The sequence below is a fragment of the Cyprinodon variegatus genome, unplaced genomic scaffold (genome assembly GCF_000732505.1).
Source record: "Cyprinodon variegatus isolate N-32 unplaced genomic scaffold, C_variegatus-1.0 Scaffold321, whole genome shotgun sequence".
NCBI lineage: Eukaryota > Metazoa > Chordata > Actinopteri > Cyprinodontiformes > Cyprinodontidae > Cyprinodon > Cyprinodon variegatus.
In genome coordinates this window covers 856,975-882,400 of record NW_015150774.1, presented here as the reverse complement: position 1 = coordinate 882,400, position 25,426 = coordinate 856,975, and the positions used below count along the sequence as shown (strand labels likewise).

General features: G+C 37.0%; 1 protein-coding gene across 2 annotated transcripts in view; it reads left to right on the top strand.

Moving 5' to 3' along the window:
* Positions 1–2,602: 2,602 nt before the first annotated feature.
* Positions 2,603–25,426, top strand: part of adarb1 (adenosine deaminase, RNA-specific, B1) — a 63,942-nt gene continuing 41,118 nt past the window's right edge. Inside the window, exon 1 of one of the 2 annotated variants that reach the window (XM_015384732.1) lies at positions 2,603–2,641. Coding sequence is in view for 1 of the 2 variants with exons in the window: in XM_015384731.1 (XP_015240217.1) it covers positions 3,409–3,508 (100 nt within the window). In the remaining variant the exon portion in view is untranslated. Of the gene's footprint in view, positions 2,642–3,235; positions 3,509–25,426 lie in introns of those variants that run through there. The other variant, XM_015384731.1, reaches the window with a different exon arrangement.

The window sequence follows — 25,426 nt, the reverse complement described above, 5'->3', positions numbered from 1 at the left end:
CGCGCTCCAAGCGCGCGCACATACAGACTAGAAAACACACAATCAGAAAGAGAGAAGGCGGAACTTAAGGCAGAATAATCAGAGAGTTAAACCGCGCAGCACAGTTGAAGCGCTGCTATGTGAACGGGACAGGAAAGAGCAGGCAGCTGCAGCTACCAGGCAGAGGAGCTGCGAGAGGAAAAGAAGCGGCTGCTGTATAGTAAATTATAAACATGTTGTTCACATCCAATTATTGGTAGGGACAAATGGGTCTGTCCAAAATTTTGGTAGGGACATGTCCCTACGGTCCCTATGCAAACCTACGCCCATGAGTTGAACATAAAGAAATGCTACAGCTTTGATCTCTTATGTCTCATCATTATTTTCAGAAACCCCTTCCTAACTCCTCCTGTTTGCCTCACCGTCTTCATTTCCTCGCCTCTGCTGAGCTTCTCTCCGTTTCTTTATCTCAAGTTCTCACTCCAGAGTTTTTCTCAATATCCTCGCCTCCTTTTTCTTTGTGCTTCTTGAGCTTCAGTGTCTCGTTATTTCTCCCCCTTCTCGTTTTGCATTGCTGCAGTATCATCCGTGTTCTAGGGCGCTATATCTACAGAGAAGACAGTAGAGCTTTGAGGCCTTCTAGTTCTCATATCTGACTGTAGATTCAGTTAGTTTTAGACTTTAGACTTTCAGTTTTTGTTCATTGGAGAAGAAAGAAAAATAGAAAATATGTATTTAACAAAGCAGCTGATGGCAGCCGTGCTGTTAATGTAGTGGGATCTGTAGACCAGGGGGGTTGGAGTCATTGAGGGCTGATTTAATGCCTTGTTAACTACTACTCTGCAGGCTCGGCATTATCTTATGGGTGGCCCTCTTTTTAAAAAGCTTCAACTGTATTTTAAAGGTAAACGACGGCAGATTTGTGTTTGTTTTTTTCTGTATTTACAAGAACTTGTCAGAGGGCTCTGAAAAAGGAGTGGGCCCTCATCATTACAGATCTGCCACCATACCTACACTGCGAAAATGATCTACTCTAGAAATAAATAAACATTTCTTAAATTAAGCGTATTCACCCTTAATTTGAATAGGTAAATAAAATGATCTGCCAATGCAATGTTTTTTTTTTTTGCTCTTGAAATAAAATAATTAGATAATGTGCACTTGAAATAAGACAATGTAATTGGCTTTTTTTTCTTATTTTAAATGTAAATTGTCTTTTTCCATTGGCAAAGTGTCTCACTTTACTTCTCAATTAAAGAAGAAATGCAGTGAAAGAATGAGGAAGGACACTTTTACACATATTCTTTCTTGAAATACTGCTTGAAGCATCAGGGGTGTCTGGTATTAAAAGGTCTTAATCTTCGTCTGACCAAAGTGCACAGTATTCAAGCGTAGGGCTGAACGGTTTTGCTAAAAATCCAAGATGCAAATATTTTGATATACTGCAACTACGGTTCTATTTCGATTTATATATGCACCAATTCAAAGCTTGTTTGCTTCCATTGTTGTAGGAATTCATTGTAACCTTTTTGTGAAAAAGGGCTCACAAGTATTGCATGCATGGATTTAGCTGCAACTCTGTCTACGTTTTCTGTGAGGTGAAAAACTGGAGTGAGAACTTTATTGTCTTATTCTTGTTAAATGTAATGCAATTTGGGAATTGCCTTTTTTTTAAAATTGTGATTATATTGCAAATGCAATTATTTGTCCAGCCCTATTCAAATGTCCAGTAGAGTTTAGCAAACTTTTGGGTTTCTTATGGTGATGTGAGGACAGAAACATCCCTTTTCTTGAATGTGAGTTTCCCCAAAGAGTTTCACACAATCACACAATTAACAATGATAAATGAAATAAAAAAGGTCGATCAGAAACATTCTAAAAAGGTCTCTGAAGACAATTTGTTTTAATCTAAATTTGAAATTTTTATTTATTCACCATGAGTTGTTAAAAACATGACTTAGCTTAAAACAATTGGAACAGGAACACATCATGGCATGTTTGAAAACTTCAGAACCATTAATTTCTCTATTAATCTGGCAAGTAGTCAGTGAAACAGCTTTTAATCATATTATCTGAGAATTTGATCACTTTAAATAGTGTCTGACAGTCATTACAGACTGTGACCTTAAGATGAACCTCTAGTTTTTATTTTACTTTTTTATTAAAGTTATTTCCTTGTTCTATCTTTTTAGCCACATGTTACAGGTTTATGTAGATCTTGAAAATATTTCTCTGGCTCTTAATAAGGCAAATTAATATGAGTAACTTCTATTGATAAATGCATATTTGCACAGGATGAATAAAAAATTATCTTGTCTGACCCATTTCACTGGTAACAGTAAGTCATGGAGATATTAAAGTATATTAAAAATGTGGAACTGCTTAAAAAAAAAAAAAAGAAAATGCTTCTTTACATTTTGTTCTTTTTTAGTGACAATAGCATGAGTTCATTTATCTTCAGGTCGATTGTATTTTTTCTGGGTTGCGTATGTCCTTTTTCTGCTCCAGCACATCTGCAAAACTTTGAAAACGTTTTGTTCCAGACTTATAACAGAGACGTGTCAGTCCTCATAAAATCCTGCTGCGTGATTAATCTGGAAAATCTTTGTCTCTGTGTCTCCAACAGGTTTTTCCAGTCACAGACCTTCTGAAGAGGTCAAAGGTCAGTATTGATCCTGCCTTCTTTTTTCCCCCCCACATAAAAGTTTAGAAGCCTGTTGTTATGAATTCAGGTATGCAAAGTTTAGTTTGCTGCAAATGGTTTAAAAATGCAGTTGTAGCAAGAGACCACTAGAGGGCAGTACAGTATTTCTTTCCCTTTTATGGTGATAATTTCCACTGGATGTAAGTCAGTAAATAAAATAAAAAGATCTAAGATTGAAAGCAGGTTAATTTATCCTCTGATCGAGACTGTGTGTCTTTGTTCTTTAATAAGCGGTTTTTGTGCTGCAGTCCTGCAGTCATGTTTACAGAACAGAAGCTTTTCAAGAGGGATTTTTAACAGACATCAGTTGTTTTCTTATTTTTTGCAAAAGCTAGAATATGTTAGCTTCCATTCCAACATAGGTTAAATCCTAAGAGTCTGAAGGATGAGTCTCCTCCTTCTCCTTCCCGCTCTACTCCATTGCCTCCCCTCTCTGGCTGCTGATAGGGCAGACATGGAGTCAACAGAGGAGAGAAGCTTTCCGGAGGAGGAGGGAAGAGAGGGAGGGATGGAGACACAGTTTGGATGTGAGGGTAGAAACAAAGAAACGCTGCAGGTGTTGTAGAGTTAAGCATATGTCTGTTGCACGACTTTACTCAGCGGTGAAGTGTGATTAGCTGCGGCTGTCAGAGGTTCAGGGCTGGTTGACTGATTCCAGCTGAAGTTTTACCTCATCCTTCAGCAGCAGTTAACTTGATTTTAGAGAGTATCCTGGGGTTGAAATCATGGCCCTATTTACCAATGACGTGCAGAGTCTGGGCTCCTATTACTGCCTGATCCGACGCAAGTTTAAGAGGAGGCGGAAGAAGCGCTCTGAACGCAAAGGTAACCCAACACAGTTGTTGCTTTCAGCATTTATGATCCTGAGATGCAATGAAGTGTGCAAACCTTCAAAATGAAGCGTTTGGTGTTGTTTCTTTGGTGGCATATTGCTTTCTACTCCAAAGTAAAACACAGTCCAGAATATTTTGGTTCCTCTTTTTGTGTTTTATGTATATTGATTGATGTGTCGTATATATTTCTGTTAAGTTAACTTTAAAATGTAGGAATTGTCTGATTTTGTTCTTTTCCAACTATGGACAGTCAAAGAAAGGAAAGAAAAAGGTTAGGCTTCTTTCCTAAATTAAACGTATAACTGCTCAAATTGAGCTTTTGTTAGAAAATCTGCCTATTTTTATTTTATTTTTTAGGTCAGCCAGAAATTTGAATCCGCATACTTTTCTTTTTTTTAAATTTGTCATAACACACAAAAAAAAACAACAACAAAAAAACACACACACTAGAACATTGAGGTCCATTGGATGACGTGACAGGACTCGAAGTTCCCAAAAATCTATTTAATTTTTATATATTTCAATTAATGCATGTTTGATAAGTCAGCATAGATAGCAAAACAGGAAAGAAGTAAAATGACAAGTTTTATCTCAATGGTTTAATTTTTTTCCGCTCAGGTAAAACAGCTGTTAATATAAAATAAATCTCCATTCTTAGACTCCAAATACATGAAGAGATGAGGCAGCATGTTTGCCAACCAGTGAGAAGGATTATTTATTTCCACTTTAAGTTCCTCTTACCAGTAGCAGATTTAGATTTGAAATCAACATGTAACCTAGAAGTTTGTTACTAATTGGAAATAAGAGTAAAACGATAAAAAACCTGCTATTTTATCTTTATTCATTACTGTTTATATAATGTTTATATCATTACTGTATATATAATAATCCCTTTTTACTAATCAGGTTGAATTTTTTTTTTTTTTCTAATTAAAGGAATTAAACTCTTCCTGTAATTCCTGTCCAAGCAATTTAGTCTTGGACAGGTTGGAAGTCCTCTTTACCATTACCCTAATCTGTAGCTTCCAGTCCAGATTATCCGTCCCACTCAGGTCAGGGCTCTGAATGGACCATTGCAGAACGCAGATATCACTACCAATCAGAAGGGGGGTGTTGGTTGATTAAAATAAGGCTTTGGCTCAGTGGCAGGTTGAAGGTTTGAATTTAGGTTCCTCTTGTCTCTTGACGGCTCCCTTTTAATCCCAGGTAGCCCACCAAACGGCATCATGTTTTTCATGCCCTGTGCTTGAAAATGAAATAGTTTCCAGGTTAATATACATAAATAGTCATTCCTAAAACATTTCCTAAATCTGTAAAACAATCTGCTGTCTTAAAAAACAAAGAAAAACATTAAAAGACTGTCAGAAGAACATTTGGTCAACACCAAAACACAACAAAATGTGTTGGTTTCAAACATTAGAAAAATGGACAATTTTAACCCCAAAATAAAAAGATAAATTATTAGATCAACAGGTTATACATTTCAATTGAAAATATAGCAAATGCCAAATACATCAACCTTGTATATACATTATGTTTTTAATCAGTCTCTCCAAGACAGGATGTATTTGTTTTCTAACAGAGATGTAAAATTTTCAGCGCAGTAAAATGTCAGTGAGGATCGGAGCTCCGGATCCTGAGATTGTTAGAGAAGCTGCTCTGAAGTTTAAGCAGATTTTTGTCGCAACTTTTTCTAACTAGTAAACACAGTTTATAGTTTGATCTCATAGTTGATCAATCTAATAAAATTGTTTTCCATTCCTGTAGGGGAATAGAAGCTGGTTATGAAAACTTCTTCCTAAAGAACTGACTGACTTGGTTTGTCCTGATTTCTTTACACAAGTTTATTATTTTATTCCAAAGCTTGAAAGAGAAAAGTTTGGTTTTGTTTTCTTCTGTGAAAACCAGAACATGAATATCGATTCCTTTTTTTTTTGCCTGAAGAGACTCCAGAGATCAGTTTTCTTTGTCTCCTTCCTTCCATCCTTCCCTTCCGTCTCTCCGTGAGCACAGCGGGTCGTGGCTCATCATAATTGAAGTTGAATGACGAGAGCCCCTCAGAGCTCTTAGCCTTTCTCTCCTGAGTTTGCTGCTCTGCTCGGGGGGATTAACCAAACAGAGAAGGTAGTAATTACTCAGGTGGCCACAGCTCACCGGCAGTAATAGCCATGTCTCAGCCACTTGCTTTGACATCCACCAACCCCCTCCGTAGCACCACCTCACCTCTGCCGTCGAGTCCATTCATCCAACTAAACCTGCCTCTGCTGAAGGGGCATTTTTTTGATCCTTTGATTTAAAAACTCCAGGTCTGCTCGCTCCGAGTGAATATGTCTATCAGTATTACCCAGCTCTGTCTCCTGACTCTTCTTTTTCTCCTCTTACGCTTATCACCCAGGAAGGAAATTTACACTTTTCAGGACTACGAAGGTGACGAGGAAACAGGAGGAGTTTTGCTCCATCTCAACTTTAGCTTCCCTGCATTTTAGCTCCGTCTTAAATTCCTGGGTTTGCAAAATCTAATCAGAAAATCTCCCAGGTCCATGTATGGATTTTTTTTTTTTGTCAGTTTGTAATCTAGAGATGATCTTAACGTTTTCACATCAGTGATGTTTGTGCGTCATGGATTAGCTCAGCTCCAAGCAGCAGCAGACGTCCCTGTTATCCCCGTTTTATGACAACTGCATGCAAAACGCTGAGACCCTCAGGCGGCGGGTCGGAGAGAGATTAAAGGATACGGTTGTTCCATTGATCCAGTCTAAATCCAAACCTCAGTATGATAGAAATGCTGTGATATAGACTGAGGCGACATTTTTGGAGAAAAATAAACCAAAATGTCTCCAAATAGTTCAAAAGCTTGATGAAATCATGGAGAGATCGACTTCACGGTGCTTCTTTGGGTTATTGGATCATGGGTTGTAATGTCGTCGTTTAAAAAATAAATCTTGTCTGATTTTCGTACACTTAAAGTTAAACTTTACAAAGATTAAGAGATGTTTATTTATTCATTTAGAAATATACAAATTTAAACTAAAGAGTTATCTGAAGGCAAAAGTACAAAGACTGCCCTGAAAATATGTAAAAAAGAAAATGGCCATAACATTAGGTTATAAATTTCATATATCTTTTTTTCCTTGTAGCTACTTAAAGTGTCCCCTCTGATTGAATCTCCTCAATCAGCACAACTTTTGCCTAAAATGCGACTTCAGGAGCAGAAGTGTAAATGTTAACTATCCATAATGTCATAACAAATAGAAATATTTAGTCTGGAAAAGTTTGATTTTATTGTCCAAATATCTTTTACCAGTCACACTAACATTCGCCTCACCACCTAGCTAGATATTTTAACAGCTAATGTATTGTTATTCATCTTTTTTGCAGAGAGGCTCTAAAGCAGGGGTAACCAATAAAACAAAATTGGTGGGGTCCGAATAAAGAAAATCATCAACCAGTAAAGGTCTGGAGACATTTTAAATTATTACTTTATACAGAATTTAACACTGAAATAAAAAGCAGGTTTTTTTTTGCTTCCTTTTTTTCCTTTAATTATAATAATATTAAAAAAAATCTGAAGTGTTTTTTGAAGCGGAGAACAACAGTCGTTCAGTTTGGCGTATAGACAATTTCCTGATTCACATATTTTATAAAACACCTGAACTGACCCTTTTTTTTTTTTTCTTTTTCTGGCTTAATGGGAGCAGTGGGCTTTATTCTGACCTGCATGGCTTAAACCTGGTTTGAATGGAGACAAAGCCATTCTCAAGCACATATCAAGGTGCTCATTTTAAGCTTGGATCCATATTTGTTTTTTAAATTCTGTTCATGGTGGAGAATCCTGCTTCGCAGCAGCAGGTTGAGCCAAACATACTCTAAATGTGCAGGGTCATCTTTGAGCACACCGTTTCACTTTTCTTTCATCAGTTCACCAGTTTTTTCAGCAGTCCTTACTTTCTCTGCTCTCTTTTTCTCATAATCTTCTCCTTTTTCCTATCACCAGGCTTTCCAAAGGTTTGTCTTCTGTGTCTAAAAGTAACTAGCAGCAGCAGCAACCCAGACTGACAGAAGCTCATTGGCTCATTTTTATCACGTGCAGCCTGATGCTGGATGCGCCATACGGCTTTACCATATTAACTGAAGAAGCAGCGCAGAAGTTAGACACTGTCGTCGGACAACATCCAGTAATTTATAAATGTTTTAAATCAGTTTGGGTCCAGATCAGCCAGCAGGTTGGGTCCGGATCCCAAACGCGGTCCGCTAAACCGTGACCTCTGCTGTAAAGTAATTATGATTATTGGAACTTTTTCTTTACTTCAAGCTTTAAACTGAATTTAAAGAAAATTCAAATCAAAGCCACATTTAATGTTCTGCTTACTAAAGTATTATCATTTACTTTTAGATACGTTGTTTTTATGTTTTGTACAGATGTGTTGATGACACAGTTCTCTGTTGCTGCTCACCTTTGGTTTCTGGATATAATCTAGGCTGAAATATCCACCGGACTCTATGTGAAGTATTGTGATTTAGTTCTCGGGGCATTAATATACACTGCGGAGTGACTTTTAAAAGAGTGAACTTAAGCACATCTCTGGTGGATCTCACATAAATGTGCCAAATCATGACACCTGGAGATGATGCTTTGCAATGGGCCGTATATGAAAGATGGAAAATGGGGAACAGAGGCTTTTTCTGCAACGCCAGCAGAATTTCTAAAATGAGCTTTTGCAACTTGAATAGTGTGTGTGTGTGTGTCTACATTGCCTGATGCTTCAAATCCATCGCTGTGAGGAGAAAGACTTTTCCTGCTGCAAATTTTCCTTTCCTTCTTTTTCTTAACTTCGTCGTTCACTACTCCCTGTATTTTTCCCCAAGGATTTATACATATCTGAATGGTTCTTATGAATGCCTTAATTTATTTCTTTATTTTAAAGAAAAAAATAGATTATCGGGCCTCAAAGAAAAACTTCGATAAACTGATTAACATTTGACATCCACACCGGGAGGAGCCCAATAGAAAACCTGTTCCCATTCATTTATATCAGATCAAAAAAGAGCAGTTGATTAGTAGCAGTGTCTGGCTGAGTACTGCAAACATAGCAGCGCTGTGTCAGAATAAGAAATGAGTTGTCTGCCTGTCTCAATGTAATTAGCTTTGATTAGCATGCTGCTAAGATTGTGACAGACCGTCGAAGGGGGGGGGGAAAAGCGGCACTGTAGTGGGACCGCTCAAACCGCTGAGGTTTGTTTAACTGACAGTGAGACATTTCAAATCTCTGTAGGGTTTTTAGACAAACTTTATTAGTGTGGCTGCAAATTGGTATGAATAAGGGACTGTATTGCTTTTATTATCATGTGTTGTTTCTAATAAACACTGCCTGCTCTGGAGAGAAGGAGGTAAATCTTCACTCCTCCTCTTTCCATTCATCTCACAGTCGTCTGTCACAACCTTTTCCATCCGGCTGAGGTTTCCCTCCATGCCCTGTCCTAGCTGTCCATCAATTCCCCCTCATCTGTTTGACAGCAGAAAGGCCATGAGGTATGAAATTCGGCTCCTGCGTGGCGGTGTCGAAGTTTCGGTCCCACATTAGATTTTACATGAATCCATCCACAGCTTTGCTGCATCGTAGCTTCAGAGCTCCCCCTCGCACATAGCTTCACAAACATGTTGAAGTGAATGTGTGCACACACCACCTTGCAGCATCGTTTCACCGGGCCTTGAATTTGATAAACGATGGTAGCTGTTAGGCTTCATGGAGATCAAGTGAAGGAGAACAGAGGGACAGAGGAGGTGGGTATGATTCAGTCCAGAGCTCTCACACTAAGACTGACCTCCCAGCATGCTGCTTAACAACACTAGTTTAAATCCTGGATGGCCGTTAACTCTCTGGTTTTTGTACTTCGACATACACTGAGCTACTAAATAGAGAAAAACATGTTGCAAAGCACCAACAAGCAGGTTTATTTATAGTGTATATCTATATATATATATAAAAAAAATCTTCTTTAAAAGATCTACAGTCTATAGCCCTTTAGGCAGACTGCGTTTATTTATATAGCTTTATTTCCACACAAAATAGTTCAAAGCTATTAGCAGGAAAAAGAAGGAGCAGAAGTAAAGAAAATAAACTTTAAAAAAAAGATGGTGATGGAGCAATAACAAATAAGCAACTAATAAAAAAGAAAAAAAATTGGTAAAATGCTGATTCAAATGGATCCAAGAGTTTCTGCACATCTCAGGTTTTCAGACGGTTTGCTCCAGAGCTGAGGAGCATTATGATTAAATGCTGCGCTAAAGTTTAGTTCTGGTTCTGCAGAGTCAGGGACAAAGTTGTAGAGAAGTTTAAAGCAGACTTGGACCATAAAAAGATTTCCTAAGCTTTAAACCTCATATCAAGGTCTGTTCACAAACTGAAAGTGTATGGCACAACTGTTGGTGTATTTGTTTAATGAAGGATGGCCATCAGTTACTACCAGGGTAGAAATCTTTTCTGAGTTCATCTCAAACTGAAAAAAACACCATGATGTATAAAAAGAAGCATACATTAGAAGCACTAATTATATTTCATACAGCCAAGGCTTAAGAAACATAGGAGAAACATGCACCATGTTGTCTCTGGTCACAAGCAGAATGTCCTTATTAATAATGGATTTCTTAAGCTTACATTAAAACAATGCATCATTTTGTAATAACCTCATATCCTGTGGAAACATATTCCATGGACAGATGGCCTTGTATTTAAATGTGCTTTTGAATGCATCAGTCATTGGAAAGCAAAGTATTAAACCTATTTGCTACAGGTAGGCTGTAGTTTATAGAACAGGTCAAAGGGTTAAAGGGAAGCCCAGATTTTATCGAAAGACACCACAAAACAACATAGCAATCGGTCTTTGACTTTCATCCATGACACTTTGTGATGCGAAACAGCAACACTGTTCCAAAATGTACATCCCTGTGCCAGAATTGCTGTTAATTCTGAGCTATCTGGAGTTTGCTGAGATCTTTTAAGCAACATTTAACCATGCAGTAGGGCAGTAGTCCATGTGATATCAGACTAAATACCTTATAAACTATAAACCTACCGAGACAAGGCAGTCCCTCTAAACTAACAGACCAAACAAGTAGAGCAATGTTAGATGCAGCCTAGAGGCCCATGGTGACTCTGGAAAACTGCAGAGATCCACAGCTCAGGTGGGAATCTGTTCATAAGACAACTATTACTGTAGTTGTGCACTGGACAAATGTGTTCTTTATTTAAAAAAAGTGACAAGAATAAAACTATTGTTTAAAAGAAAACCATTAGAAGTCTTGATTTCAGCTCGCCAGACACCATGCTGGGGACCCAGAAAAAATGTGGAAGAAGGTGTTTTGGTCAGACAAGACCAAATTGAACTTTTTGGCTAAAATGCTATATGTGGTTGAGACTTAACACTGTACATTACTCTAAACACACAATCCTCACTGTCAAATATGGTGGTGCATGAATCATGCTCTGGGGAGGTTCTGTTCAGCAGGGATCAAGGAAGGTGGTCTGAGTTGATGGGAATATAAATGGAGTTAAATACACGGCAATCTTGGAAGAAAACCTGAAATTTTCGACTGGACAGAGGTTCCATTGGGGCAGTGACCTTAAACATAAAGCCAGGGCTACAGTGGAAAGGTTTAAAACAAAACCTTTTGTGTATTAGAATGGCCTAGTCAAAGACCAGACCTAAACCCAGTCTGTGGTAAGTGCTAAAAATTGCTGTTCACAAACACGTTCAATCTAATCTGACTGAGCTGGAGCTGTTTTGCAAAGAAGAATTGAAAATATCTGTCAGTAGATGCATAAAGCTAGTAGAGGCAGCTGGTACATGAGTTTGTAGTGAAGACCATCTAGCCTGAGATTGAAGATCAAGACCAAACCAATAAAAATTTCCTAAACATTTGGTTGTTAACGTTTAAAGTAAACCTGCTGGTGGCAGCTTATTGACTAGCTAACATAAACGGGGATTTAAAAGTTGTACATTGTCAGCTAACTGGCTACAACCTTGTTTGTATTCATGCAAACAGGCTTCCACTCGACCAATATATCTGATTAAGGTTAGAAGAATGCATACATCTAGCTTCAGCTGAAGGAGTAAAGGTCTTATTCACTTATACCCCTTTCCCACTGGCCAAAACAAGCAGTTAAAAACCCGGGAACAATTGGCTTTTGTCTATGCCCTGGCTCCCTTCCATCTTGCTCTCCATTGTTTACTCTACTGATTTCTGTCGCACTGGTGACATCAACCCTAACACAGCATGATGGTGTCACCAGACATGCAGCCACGGGGGGACAGAAGCCATGGGGTTAGATGCAGCCCTTACTGCCAGTGGGAAGGGAGTCAAAATGCCGATTGACGGGTAAAAACACGCGTAAACCTGGTATTTTTAGTGAGAAAGAGGCTGTAGTGTTCTTACTTTCTACATTGGCAGAAAAAACAATAAGCCCATTTTTGCAGTGGAAACTATTTCTCCCTGTTTTCTCATCACTCATATTCTCACCTTCAGCATGTAGGGGCACAGGTGGCAGCTTTGACATTTTTAGATTTAAAAGAACACTTTACTGGTTGCATTTAATATGAGCAAAAGTTTAACACCAGGTTGAAGTGAAATGAAAAGCAAAGGGAATTTTTGCTGCTGGGTTCTTGATCTACATCGGGAAAAGAAAATCAGTGTCTGGAACAATAACCAAGTATATATGTAATGAAGACCGACAAAACTTAGACTTTAAAAATGCGGTATCCATATTATTTTTGAAGGCCAAAACATTCACATTCGAAAAGATTTTTTTCCTTGCCTTTGATACTCTCGCCAGGGGTGTATTTTAGTGGCTTCAGATAATTAAACTCAGGGGAAAAAGCACAGTCTTTGTAGGTATGGGAAAGAAAGAAATAGGGCTACAAATGTGGGTTTATGATTATTTAATAACTAGTTTTAAAACAGTTTTAAAGATGGCATTATGGAGATTTAATAGGATGTTTTTGTCTTTGTTAAAAATTAGGCCTAGGTCCATAACTAAACAAAATTTTATCCCTAACTGTTCTAGACAGATTTAAAAAAAAATATATGTTAATAAAAGTGACTTCAGAAAGCCAAAGTAGAGGAGTGGCTCCTAAGCAAATCCAAATGTTTGTCCGATTGCTTCATCAGTTAATGATTTAAAGGGTATCGTACTTTTATCATTAACAGATCCAGGATCTGCTCCTGGATTTAAACCGTAATGATCCTGCCGTTGGTTCAGGTCGCTTCCTGCTGTGCTTTGTCTCCAGTATCAGTGTTCTGCTGTTGCCTTCATGTCAGTTCTGATACAGAACTCCCGCTGCGGTTTTTTTTTCATGAACATGTGAGCTCTCAGGAGCCTCTTACCGGCGAGCTTATTTTGCGGCTCTGAACATTGAGCACAGCATCGTCGGTGGCCCTCCGTGGGCCGAGCCCGCTCACACATCCAAACATTCGCTCATTTTCAGACACACTGAAACGTCCACTCTTTTCCCCACAGGCAGCCTGTACCTATGCTGTGTCATAAATCAGAGCTGTCAAATAGATTTTACAGCACCTAGTGAAAAGAGGAGAGGCAGCCACCCAACAACCTTGAAAAGATGGAAGAAAGCAGGAGTAGAGGAGTTTTATTATTATCAAAGCTGAAGCCTGGACCAAAGAAATGTATGAAGAAAGATGGGGCAGTTTTTCATGAGAGAACATGGATGGCAGCAACAAACAAGGAGAAACTGGCATTGACTACAACAAGCAAACACAAAGCTTGAGGTTCACCTTGGGAGGCTTTTGGTTTTTCTTCCTTTATATAAGTATTTTATGATCATTTCTTAATTAAACTGCAATAAATATGTTGTATAGACTTTGTATGGTTAGTCGATCCCTCTTTATACCCTTAGATTGTGCGTCCGCTTGGTTGGGAAGTTGATGATATGATAAATTAGTCCTCAAAAAGTACAAAGGAAAATCAAACAGCTAAAAAAGAAATTGACTTTGTAAAAGCAGAATTAAGTTTATCACTAGTTGGAAACCAGATATTTCAGCTGTGGGGAGACTAGAACAGTGATGTTGTTGCTTCTTAGGGTGACTAAGTCGTTTTCAGGTTCTTTAAGAAAAGTGGATTATAATTTTAGGAGAAGGATTTAGTATGTCCTCATCATTTTTGTCTGATATTAACATTTATTTGTGAAATATTAAAAATTCAGTGACAAAAAAAAAAGAGAATGAAATCGGGGTATTTTCTTGGATTTTTATAAAATTTGAGTTTTACATAATCTGAGCACAAGATGAACCCCACATGGGTAGGAGGCTAGCTTGTTTGGGCGGCGGGGGTTGTGTTCATAAATTTTAAACTCAAGTTTAAAAAATATATTTTGTTTAAAAAAAACAACAACAAAAAACGTTTGAATAATATCTTTTGCGACCTTAATGACCAAGACCACTTGAGCAAAAAGACTTGAAGCCTTAAAGTTGTAGTGTTGTTTTAATCAACGATCCTCCTTTTTTCATTACAATAACAAAAACTGATGAGCTAAACAGAATTCTGACTTTTTTATTTTCAGAATTCTGAGAAAAAAAGTCTGAATTCTGACTTTTTTCCCATACTATACTGAAATAAAATTAAAAAATCTGTTAACTTTTTTTTTTTTTTTTTTTTTCCAGTGGCCCTAATCCTCTTCCGTAAGAAGCTGGTTATTTGAAATAGTAAAGGTTAACTTTTTTGCAACATAAAACTGAATAAAACTAGACTAAAACCTTTTAAAGTTTTAGTAGACTATAACCGACTAAAATGATCACATATCACATATATCAGATCACATATAATGACTAAAATGTCACTAAGACAAATTATAGTTTTCATCCTGAAGACTAAATCTAAGATGGCTGTCAAACACAAAGGTTATCAGTTAGTGCATCTCTATAAATTACCAACTCATCTCCATAAACTTGATCACTTTTTTAAAAATTAAAGACCCAAATATCTTGGAATATGAATAAAATAAAATAAAAATTTAATGAATCTATTTGAGTGTAATAAATGATAATCTAAGCACGTTTAGTCCCATTCTGTTTTCCGGTAAAGACAAAAGGTTTTTCTATCCATCATTGACTTAAAACCCATTAATCTTTGTGTTAATTGTTATAAAAGCATTTCTTTATTTTAATCTGCTTATCTAAACGTTGGGTCTCATCAATATTAAATGCCAACTCATAGGGGTCTATAGTGGAAACCTTGACCGCCATTTTTATTAAGAGCTCATTATCTCATAACTTTCCTATCTGATGCTATGAAGTCTGTGATTGGAGGAGCCTCATTGGCTGTCAGGATCTGAGTAGCAGCCTCTTAATATGCAGAGTGGAGGGAAGTACGGACATCCAGCAGTGGGGCTCAGAAGGCAAATCACTTCTGGCAGTCTAATTCACCCATCATTAGAGGGGCCAAATTGAATAATGGACTCAGAAGTGAGTTGCGTACGTGTGTGTGCTCATGTGTAAGTGTATCTGATGAGGCTGAGAGAGCCATGTTGGGTGAGAGTGTGTGTGTGAGGGTGTTCTGCAGCCCCTTCACTTTGGCCCATCAGTTTCAATCTGGTTGGACGACAGGCGTTCCTTCTTGGTGCCAGGACCCCTCTCCATTAGGCCACCGCTGCCCACACGTGTACTCCATTAGGCGGCATTACCTGGTCCATCCCTGGAGACGTCACCTCTGGAGGGTGGAGGCTGGTGCAGATCAGCTCCTCTCTTCACAAAAAAAAAGCTGATTCTGTTTCTAATAAGATTCTTCCTCCTTCACACTTTTCTCTCTGTAATCACAGGCCTGCCAGCGCCTTATTGGGGAAAGTAATGGGATAGTCGGACAATGACAGTGGCTCTCACTTATCTAACCGCATACATCAGCAGTAATGATGATCCCGTGCCTTTGATTGAACCGTTCCACTGCTTTAGTTTCTGTCCTTTGCTTTTAGTCTCCAATTAATACATTTTTTATTGTGGACCATTTTTTTTAAAGTGGACCTTTTTTTTTAAAGTGGACCTTTTTTTTCACTTTTAGAAGTAGATTACTGGAAGACATGAAATGATCCCTTCTCTGTTGACACATCCTTATTTTTTCACTGTCAAGTTTTAAAAGTAAGGACATAAGAAATTAGTAAATATCCAACCTAGGGTTTAAACAATTATTCGTGATAATCAATAATGGGAATATAATGTCAACTAATTTAGTAATCGATTAATTGTTAACTGGAGTATTACTTAGAGCAGTAATTATACCTAGATTGTAAAGAAATGGTTAGAAATTTTGCATTTAACATGAAAAAAACCTTTTTGTTTGTCATTATGCTCTATCCAGAACTCCTAAAGTCGAAAAGTTTTAGTTTCAACCGGTTTAATTTTGTAAAAAGTCTTCTTTAATCAACAGATTAATCAAATTGGAAAATGTTGTTAGTTGTGGAACTAATCCAAACAGAGTGAAAAGATTAAAACTTTTATTTTGTAATAGCTAAAAATTTAACCCTTGAACAGATTTTTTCATAACACAATATATAATGGCTTGGATCCAGCTTGATGAGGATTGGAAAAGTTAATATTTTTTTAGTTTAAGGCAGAAATCTGACAGAAATGAAATGGATAGGTCCACAGTGGCTGCCTGGTGGGCCTATCAGTCTGTGTTAGAGCCACTGAGAGGGTTGTCTCACAGGTGGGCTCTCCGGTAACAGTCATTTCCCCGGGCTATTTGTCTCTGTCCAGTTTCTTTTCCCTTCCTTGCCCACTTTTCTTCTTCTCTCATCTCCTCCTCTGCCTCATCTTCGATTGCTCATTTCAGCCTCTCATTCTTGTTCGATCCCTTCCTTCTCTTGTAAGACTGATTCTCTGTATTTCCCAGTCTCCCTGATTTAAAACTTTTCCCCTCTAAGCAAAGAGCACATAGCACCGATAATATAAACAGAGATTAAAACATTTTCCACTTTATTCAGCCCTTAACAATTAGTCTAGGGCCGGTCCTGCTAATGGCTTCTGATAACCTTTTTAGTGCATTTTTATTTATTGACGGATGTTTTTTTTTTAAGTTTCACAACACCTAAGGTTTTTATTTTTTTCCCATACAACAAGCCTAGCATATTTATAGCCATTTAATCATACCAATACCAATCATTGGGAGATGGTTTAACCGATCCCCAAAATGTGCTGCCAATTTTTGGGGCCGATATTGCTTCTTCTTCTCCATTTAAATTATACAAATGACACAATCATAAATGTTACACAAGTTTCAATTTAAAAAAATAAGAAACATTTATTAACAACTCCAACAAAACATTAATAATGGATAGAAAATGGAGCGAGAAGCAATTCATGCACTTCACATGATCTCAAGGCATCAATGCTCCCCTTATCTTTAATTTAACATGTTGCTCAGACAAATAGAAATGGGTAGAGCGCAAATCAATCAAGAACAAAAAACATCTATGTTAGGTAGACATAATCTAACAGTCTGTATTTTTGTGAAGAAACTGGGGGGGAAAAAAAGGACAAGAAGACATTATCATTCAGCAAATCATCAACTGTATCCAAAGTAGAAGAACATTATGTAATGGATGAGTAGTTAATATTATTACAGAATATGATTTATTTTGCAAAGAAGTCTTAGAATAGATTTGTCTTATTTAATAGAATGACAGCCTGCTCGGTCTTCTCCGACCTCGGACATCAACCAGGCACATCACATCTGCCACCTATTTGAAGTTTTGTTCTCAGACCATTCTCATGAAACCAGACAGAATGTGAGTGAAATTTAAATATAGAGAGATATTAAAACAGAAATTATCTTGTTATCAGACAAGCAAATAATCATAGATTACCTAGCTGTAAAACTGTTGCCTATGATGGTCTTTAAGCCCAAAGAGCCACACTTTCCTCATCTTCCTGGCATTTATTTTGCCATGCGTCAGACTTTACCGTCTGCAGCCGCCCAGCTAAAAGCGTATAACCATATAAAGCCTGTAAAGCAGATGTTTACCCCTGGTTTCCTTGGTAGTACTGGTTTTTAGTACCTACCTCATGTATATTAACACCTCACCCAGTGCTGGTCTTTTTGTAATAACATCAATGTCCAAAACAAATAAATCGCAGCTCATGATGTGTTTAGTCTGTTAAACCTCACTAAATGTGAGACGGAGCTTTGGAACATAATCAATTCAACAACAACCCTGCTGAGATCATTGTTTTCTTTGATTTAATTAGTATGTTGAGAATTTTTTTATCCAGGGTCTGACATCACCACTGTAAAAATCAGTGCAAGGACCCTAAAAATGAAGCAAGTTTTCTAAGAGTATCATGTCTGCTGCTTGGTTTGGTAAGATAGAACTATATCTGTTTGTTTCTTTCATTTAAAGTAGATTTCACAGCCATCCTGAAGCATAACTCTCTGTCCCTCGGTGGAAGCAGCAGCAGCAGCCATTTAGCCGCAGCTTCGTCTTTGGTCCAGCAGTCATGCTGTATGCCCTCCCACAGTCCTGCTGATGCTTTAGGGAATCACGGCCATTCACTCTGATGATTTATGACCCTACCCACAGCCAGTCTAAGAAGCTTGTGTGTTTTTTGTTAAATAATTAAATGAACTTAAAAGTGAGGGAGAGACACAGAAAAAAGTGTGTGAAGTAGGAGAAACAATGGAACATTTGTGCCCAAAAAAATAAGCATAAAAAAGGTCGATGTTGGTCTTTATCAGTGAAACTTGTATCCAAATTTTTAACAAATCACACATGAGACTGTACTATACATCAAACTGATGTTTCTCAGTCCATTACAGTTTTCTATGTTAAAAAATACATTTCTTTCAAAAAAAGCTTCCAGCCCTGGACTAGAGTCTACTTATATCAGGCTTATGCAATGACAGGGTAATAGAGTACTGATGTGCTTCATGTGCAGCACTTCTGGTGCTAAAATTCAGGATATAAAGGGCTGCACTGTGTGCTGGAAACACTGTCATGTTAAGGTTAAATATTGGTTGACAGTAACTGTTGCAATTAAGCTTCATCATGATGTTCCCATCACTCTCTGTGTGCTTCAGCTTCTAAGATACTAAAATATAAATCAGATGTGAGCAGGAAAAGCCTTTTTTTGTCACTACAATGGATGTTGGCAGGGCACGAATACATGCCGCTCAAACGAAATCTCACCAAAAACTACTGATGTGCAGTTTTAATCCATATTAGTACTACAATTATGATGATAATTCAGTATAATTTGGACAATATAGATTTTAGTGTAATTTAAAGTGACTGTCCTTTACCGGTACATCCAAAGTCATTTCCCATGTTGATTTTTGTCTTTCTGTTGAAATGTTTCTTTTTTTTTTTTTTGGAGGGGTTAAACTTGTTCTGGTGGTTATTGAGCTTTCTGAACAGAACCATGTCCAGATCCCAATGGGTCATCTTTGCTGAAGCTTGAAGTTGGTGTTATTTGAACATTACAACCAAAACAAAGACGAGAAACTTTAAAAAAAACAAGGCTGCCCATACCTTGTTGGACTATTCCCTGAGAAATCTCTAAGCTGTCGAACCAATGAGACCCAGGTCCAACACTAAAACATGGTTTAATCTTTAATATTAGATTTGTTTTTTTTAAACACACCAAAAGCTCATGTTTTGCTTTACCAGAGTTAAAAAATCCATTTAACATAAACCGCTGCAAAACATGGAGAACTTAAACATAGCTGTATGGTGTGCTTTGCTGCAAACAAATAAAATAAAATAAAAAATGCTTGTTCTTTATATCCAGGGACACTATTATCTCCTTCCTGGGCTTTCAATCTTTTCCTGCCTTCATTTTTCTGTGAACCTTGACTCTGGCTGCCGCCTGAAATGCAGTCCTCCGTAAAATCCATCAAATAAAAAATTCATATTGATACTGGGGCTGTGTTTTTTTGCCACCTTTCTTTACTTCCACCATCAGCACTCCATGATGATGAATGACTGACTGTCACATATAAAAAGGCTGGAACATGGTAAAAGGTTGATTCTCTGCTTTTTCCACACCTCTCCACCCCTGCTTCTCTGCTGCTTCATATCTGATACATTTTTCATAAGGGGATCGCAGTTTGTAAAACAGGGAGCTGTTAATACTTAATAAACAAAAAAACATCTAATGTACTTTGTTTTAGTGTTCACATCTCTGGTTAAGGTTCTTCCAAAATGTTTACAGAAATTAAATCTGAAGCTTTCATCTTAAAACTTCTTAATTCTGAGAATATTGAATATTTTCTACACTATTTTATTTACCCTTAAAGGCATGAAATAGGATACTGTGGTGGGAGATGCGTCCAACGGCTGTTAGTGTATTTTTGAATTGTGCGCATGCATCAGTACCCCCTTCTTCGCAAAAGCTCTCTACGCTGGAAATGCCTCCGCCGGTAATTTTGTATTTCAACTAGAGAGGCAGCAAAGTGCCGGGAAGCACTTAGTCAGCAGGAAATCTCCATAAGAAGGAGAGGTCTCATTATCACAGCAAGTTTTGGCTCTGGAATTTATGGGCTGCGTCTTCCAAGAGGTGGTCTACCTGGACTGGATCCTTCGAAGTCCTTGAAAATAAGGAGACCGGAAGAATTTTGGCTTTGAATTCAAACAGGTCTACCCTTCGGGGCTCTGTTGCCTAGCAACCGTGATAGTTGACACACAAAGCAGGAAAAGAATGAATTCCGAGCTGTTTCTTTAAAAAAAAAAAAAACATTTATTTTTATTTTTATTGTAAAGTGAAGAAAGACTTCGTTCAAGAGAATACAGAGTGGAATAAAGGTGACAACCACCAGGAGCATGAACAAATAAAAGTAAATGTAATCATAGAAACCTCAGTCAGTTAAATAACATGCTGCTGTCATTTTGCACATCTCTGATGTTGCTGCTATTTTTTAAATATCCATTACTGTAAAAATGTCCTTAGCTATATATTGGTTATTTATTCTCCAGGTGCACAGTTTCAATTGTTAAAACACTTTACAGTTCAGTATTTTATTGTTGATCTTTTCTCTTCACTATTATTTTATACATTTTTCAAGGTCCACATTTGTGTGACCACTTTTTCTACAATTTTTGCTGCTGTAAACACCAGAATTTCCCCATTGTGGAACAATAATGAGATTTTCTATTCTGTTATATTCTATAAAAGGGGTAGAAAGAAAGATAAGTAAATCTAAACAATGTATGTATAAAAATATCTTATATTCAACAACAAAAAATACTTAGGTAAGCAAATTGTGCAAAATAGCAATCAAAAAGTAAAAATTGTATCAGATTTATAGTCCCCACACTGCAGATATATTAGAACCTGTCCTTAAATTACAGCCAAACCCATTTACACAGAAACAGATAAAACCATTTCAATAATTTAAACATTACCGCCTCATATCTGACTCAATAACCATTAAAACAAATATTTTTATATTATATTTTTAGAATGCCATCCATCAATTAACTCATTTTAGATGAATATTGACACTTAATTTCTGAGAAAAAACCTCTTTCACACCTTTAAGTGTGAGAAATGAAATTTAATGAGATAATAGAGAATCTCCCCATGAATTAAAAAACTGCAAAAAGGTGTATAAACTAAAGTCCTGCAACTTTTTCAACTGTTTATTTTCCTTTTTTAATGGGACATACCTTAAAAACTTTGACTAGGCCACTTTAGATTCTTAACATTTTCCCTTCCAATCCATTCAGAGGTCAACTAAGATGGTTGTGTTTATGCATTACACAAGTGTGCTTTAGCTTAAAATAAAAAATCATGGCTTGGCTTTTTTCCATGCTGGAGAGATTCCTCTTTCTGAAATGGCGTTAGCTTTATCTAAGATGTAATGGGACTCCCAGCTGTCACAGAAATCCATATTTGTCTCAACAGTTTCTGTTCTGCCCTTAAATTTCTTTAGATCAGAGCCAGTGGGGCTTTTTGAGATATTTCACTGTGGTTTACAGTCCCATATTCATATTTTTGTTACATTTTGCTTTGCTTGAATTTGTTAAAACTGAACCAGAAATAGTTAATCCCAGTTAAATCTTGATTTAATAGATTAAATCATATTTTTACATCAAACTATCAGTTATGCTTTTACTAATTCAGCAGATAGTTTAAGTTTAGAAGCATGTTTTTTTCTTATTCAGTCCAGATAAATAGTATAAAACTTAATGAACATAAATCTAAAAAAAAAAAAAAATGCCGCTGCAAAAACCTTCCATCGTAGGCTTTGTAAAGGTTAACTGCCAAATCCTCTTTGGTGCTGTTTTCATAACAGTGCAGGTACTAGTCTTTATTTAGCTTTATATTTTTCTTGAAATCTAATTAATCTATGCAAATGTCAGCCTTTTTTTCCACCACTCTTAAAGTTTTCTCAAACAAAAAGGTTGCCTGTATGCCGTAGATAAGTATTTTTGGTTTGCCACATCACATCTCAACACGTATGGATGCAAACATCTTCAGCAACTACAAAACAAAACAAAAAAAAACTAAATTCAGTGAAATGCATTTGATCTTTTCATCTCAAGAAGAGGCTGCAGTCCTTTAGTAATATATTATTTAGCTAAGGGAATCAAGAGATTTCATTACTGAACCAAAGGATCACCAATATATAATGAGACTGGTTTTTACATGACTCCACTATTAGTTGCAGGATTAAAATGGGAAGTTTTCATTCAATCGTGAGTTGTAACGCTCTCATTTACCGCAATTAAATATATCCAGCTTTTCAGGTATTTAATGAAGCTTTCTGGTCCAGGATGTTTTGCACCAACCGTAGATCATTTCTCATTCCACCTTAGGAACATGTTGTACCCATTCTGACAATGAATGTTTCAAAAATAATTATTTTAAATCTAAAACTTTTAAGGTAAGGGAATCTTGTTGTGTGACTGTAATAATTATTTTCGTGCAGGAGGAAACTAAGTTACTTTGCTTTATAATAAGACATTAATTATTTAATTTCTGAAGCCATTTGATAAAGAATGTAACATCTAATTTGGAATTAGATTTATTCATAAATGTATTTTAAGCATTTTATTTATTACAATACAGCAACTCAGTAGGAGTGAAATGTAACTGCCTTTCTGCTGTGAAAGGTCATTAATTATTCATCTTTGAAAGAGAAGCAGTGTTGCTTTGTGTATGTCTGTCAGAGATTAAACGGAGTAAGAGCACAAAGCTTAACCATACCAGACAAAATTCTAGTAAAATGGAAAAAAAGACAACCTGGTGAGATACAAGTTTATTTAACTTATTGGACAACAACTAAGAAGGATAATTTATTATTTTGGGTAAATTCGACCTGATGCCTAATCATGGAGACAATTATAATTCATGATAATCTGAAAATGTTCATATCATTATTTTTACCTATCTCAAAAAAAGAAAGGAATTTAAAGAAATTAACTTTCTTCAATCATTAAACAAAATATTTTTTTTTCAGCATGGTGAAAAAGGACATCAGTGCTTCTTTATGCCATCTATAGTACACCAGTGGTTCCCAACCTGCTCCTCAGAGATCCATGTCCTGTATGTCTCTATATCAACCAAACACCTGACCTAAATGAATGGGTGAATAACAGGCTTTTGCAGCATTTGTTTGCATGCAGAGGAGGAACAGTCATTTGAGTCAAGGGTCTTTGAACACAGGCACATTTAAGACATGCAGGGTGGATCTGCAGTACCAGTCTAGGACATCAGTCTGCAGAAAGTTATCCTATTCCTTGTTTGCCGGTTGTTTCTTGCATGTAGAACTTCCTGGTATGAACCACAGCATCTGAAGCTGGTATTTTGTGGTTATTTTACCTGATTGCTGTAATTAGGTTCTTCAGAAAATGTCTGGTGTTCAAATATTAAGTTGTACAGTGTCTTTCTTCTTGATTGCAGATACCTCTTCTTTTCCAAATTCAATCTAGCAAGATATTTTATTGTGTGAGACACGACAGTTGACTGTAGGGTGAACTTAGTTGGATATGTTTGGTATATTGAAAGTTCTTTGGATTGTCCTTCATTTGATGACTGTCAAATTACTGATCCATATGTCCATAGATTTATAAAAAGACCTGGACTGTCATACAGTATGCTATATTTTACATCACTATATGTTTGTCTTAACATAAAAAATAGTGAAACATAGTTTTGATTGTTCACAAACCGGAACCTGAAGTTTTAACAGCTGTAAATCAGACCTACCTTTCAAATTAAGATTGTCTTGTCACCAATAGTGGGAAAAGATAAAGGAGTCTTGAAGGAGCTGTATTCTGAGTAATTCAGATCTAATCCTTTGTGATTTCTAGGCCATTTTTGTCCATCTGTGCTGAAAGGTCAGACGCACAATTGAACTACTAGGATCAGGAAAAATCTGTTCTGTTTTTCTGGTTAAACTCGGGAAAATTTAACATCTTGTACATAATCTCGTTATGGCATAGAACACCTAAAAACAATAGTTGATCAATTGGAGGTGAAATTTGGATATAACACCTAAAAAGTCAAAACACCACATTCTCTCTAATGAATCTATTCACATAATCTCAACATATTTTCCCTCCAGGGAACTGTTTGGCTTAAAGTCTGAAGATTATATTTCTTTGAGGTGCAGATAATGTTTTTAAAATCAACGGAAAAGTTTTAACTCAAGGAGAAATGTTAGCAAATAAAATGGGAACTCTGTATGATAGAACCAAAGTAGCGCACTGTGCATCTCCTTGGGTCTGCACTAAGCTAGTAGAGACCACACGAGACTGGAGCTAGTGACCATGTAACCTTTACCTTCCCCTTTTCAATTGTCTTGTGCTGTGCAAGGCACTGCTCATGCATATACAAAATATAGAACCGGGATTTTGTGGCAGTTCCATGAAATAATCTCCATCCTAGAAGTGGCATAGTGTTTTCTAAAAGGAGTTCTTCTCATATTAATATTTTTTCTAGTTCCTCAGTGGGGTGTTTTGAAATCTTGAAGGTATTTTATTTTTCATCTTAACACCCTTAATTTTCATTTAGCTGAATAATTGGCTGGGTTGAAGTACCACTGCTTTAAAAATCAATTAAGATTAGACCTTTTTGCAACTTATTATAAAGTATTCCAGTGTTTTACTGTTAAAAGTGTTCCGAAATAATTTTCTTCAAAAACCTCCAGTACTTGGCACCATAGAGAGGCTGTTTGCTACTGTACGAACTGCTTGGCCTGCCAAGGGCAAACCTTTCCATCTACCTGCTTTTTAAAGGAGATAATGATTCTCTTTCTTGGAATAGGATTGCATTTTCTATCTCTCTAGTCTTCTGTTCCTCTCTCACCTTTACTTTTACACCCACCCACCTGCACCCTCCCCCCAGCCGTCCACCGCTGGCACTCCCTCCGCTGCACAGACGCTCTATCGCTCCGTCGCAGCGCAAGGCGAGGCATGAGAGACAAATCAAAAAACACCTTATTTCCCCCTCAGCCCCTCTCACCATGCCAGATTGAATTTGAGGCTTTTCATCTTTTTTCTCATCTTTCTCCTTCCCTGCCTCCCTTGGCGTCCACTCAGAATTACCTGGAAGCACAACAGCGTGATTACGTTATATCGTTTATTCATGTGGATGGAGATAGTCGGCCCTTCTAGGCTTTGATTCTTTCGACTCACTTAAAGTCCTCCGCTTTCGTCATTTAGGTTTAAAAATAGTCCGTTTCAAGATCTGTCCAGGATCATGTTTTCGTTGACCAATATTTAGAAATCCATGCAAATGTATGAATTAGTTTTGCTAGCTTCAATGTAACATAATAAAAGTCACAAGTACACAGCTCTTTTTAAATTCTTGCATTTCTAAGAAACTTCTTGACTGATTTTGTGAATATTTTTAACCTCGTAATGCATCATATTTGATACATACGGTTTGTGAAATGTTTTGCATCTG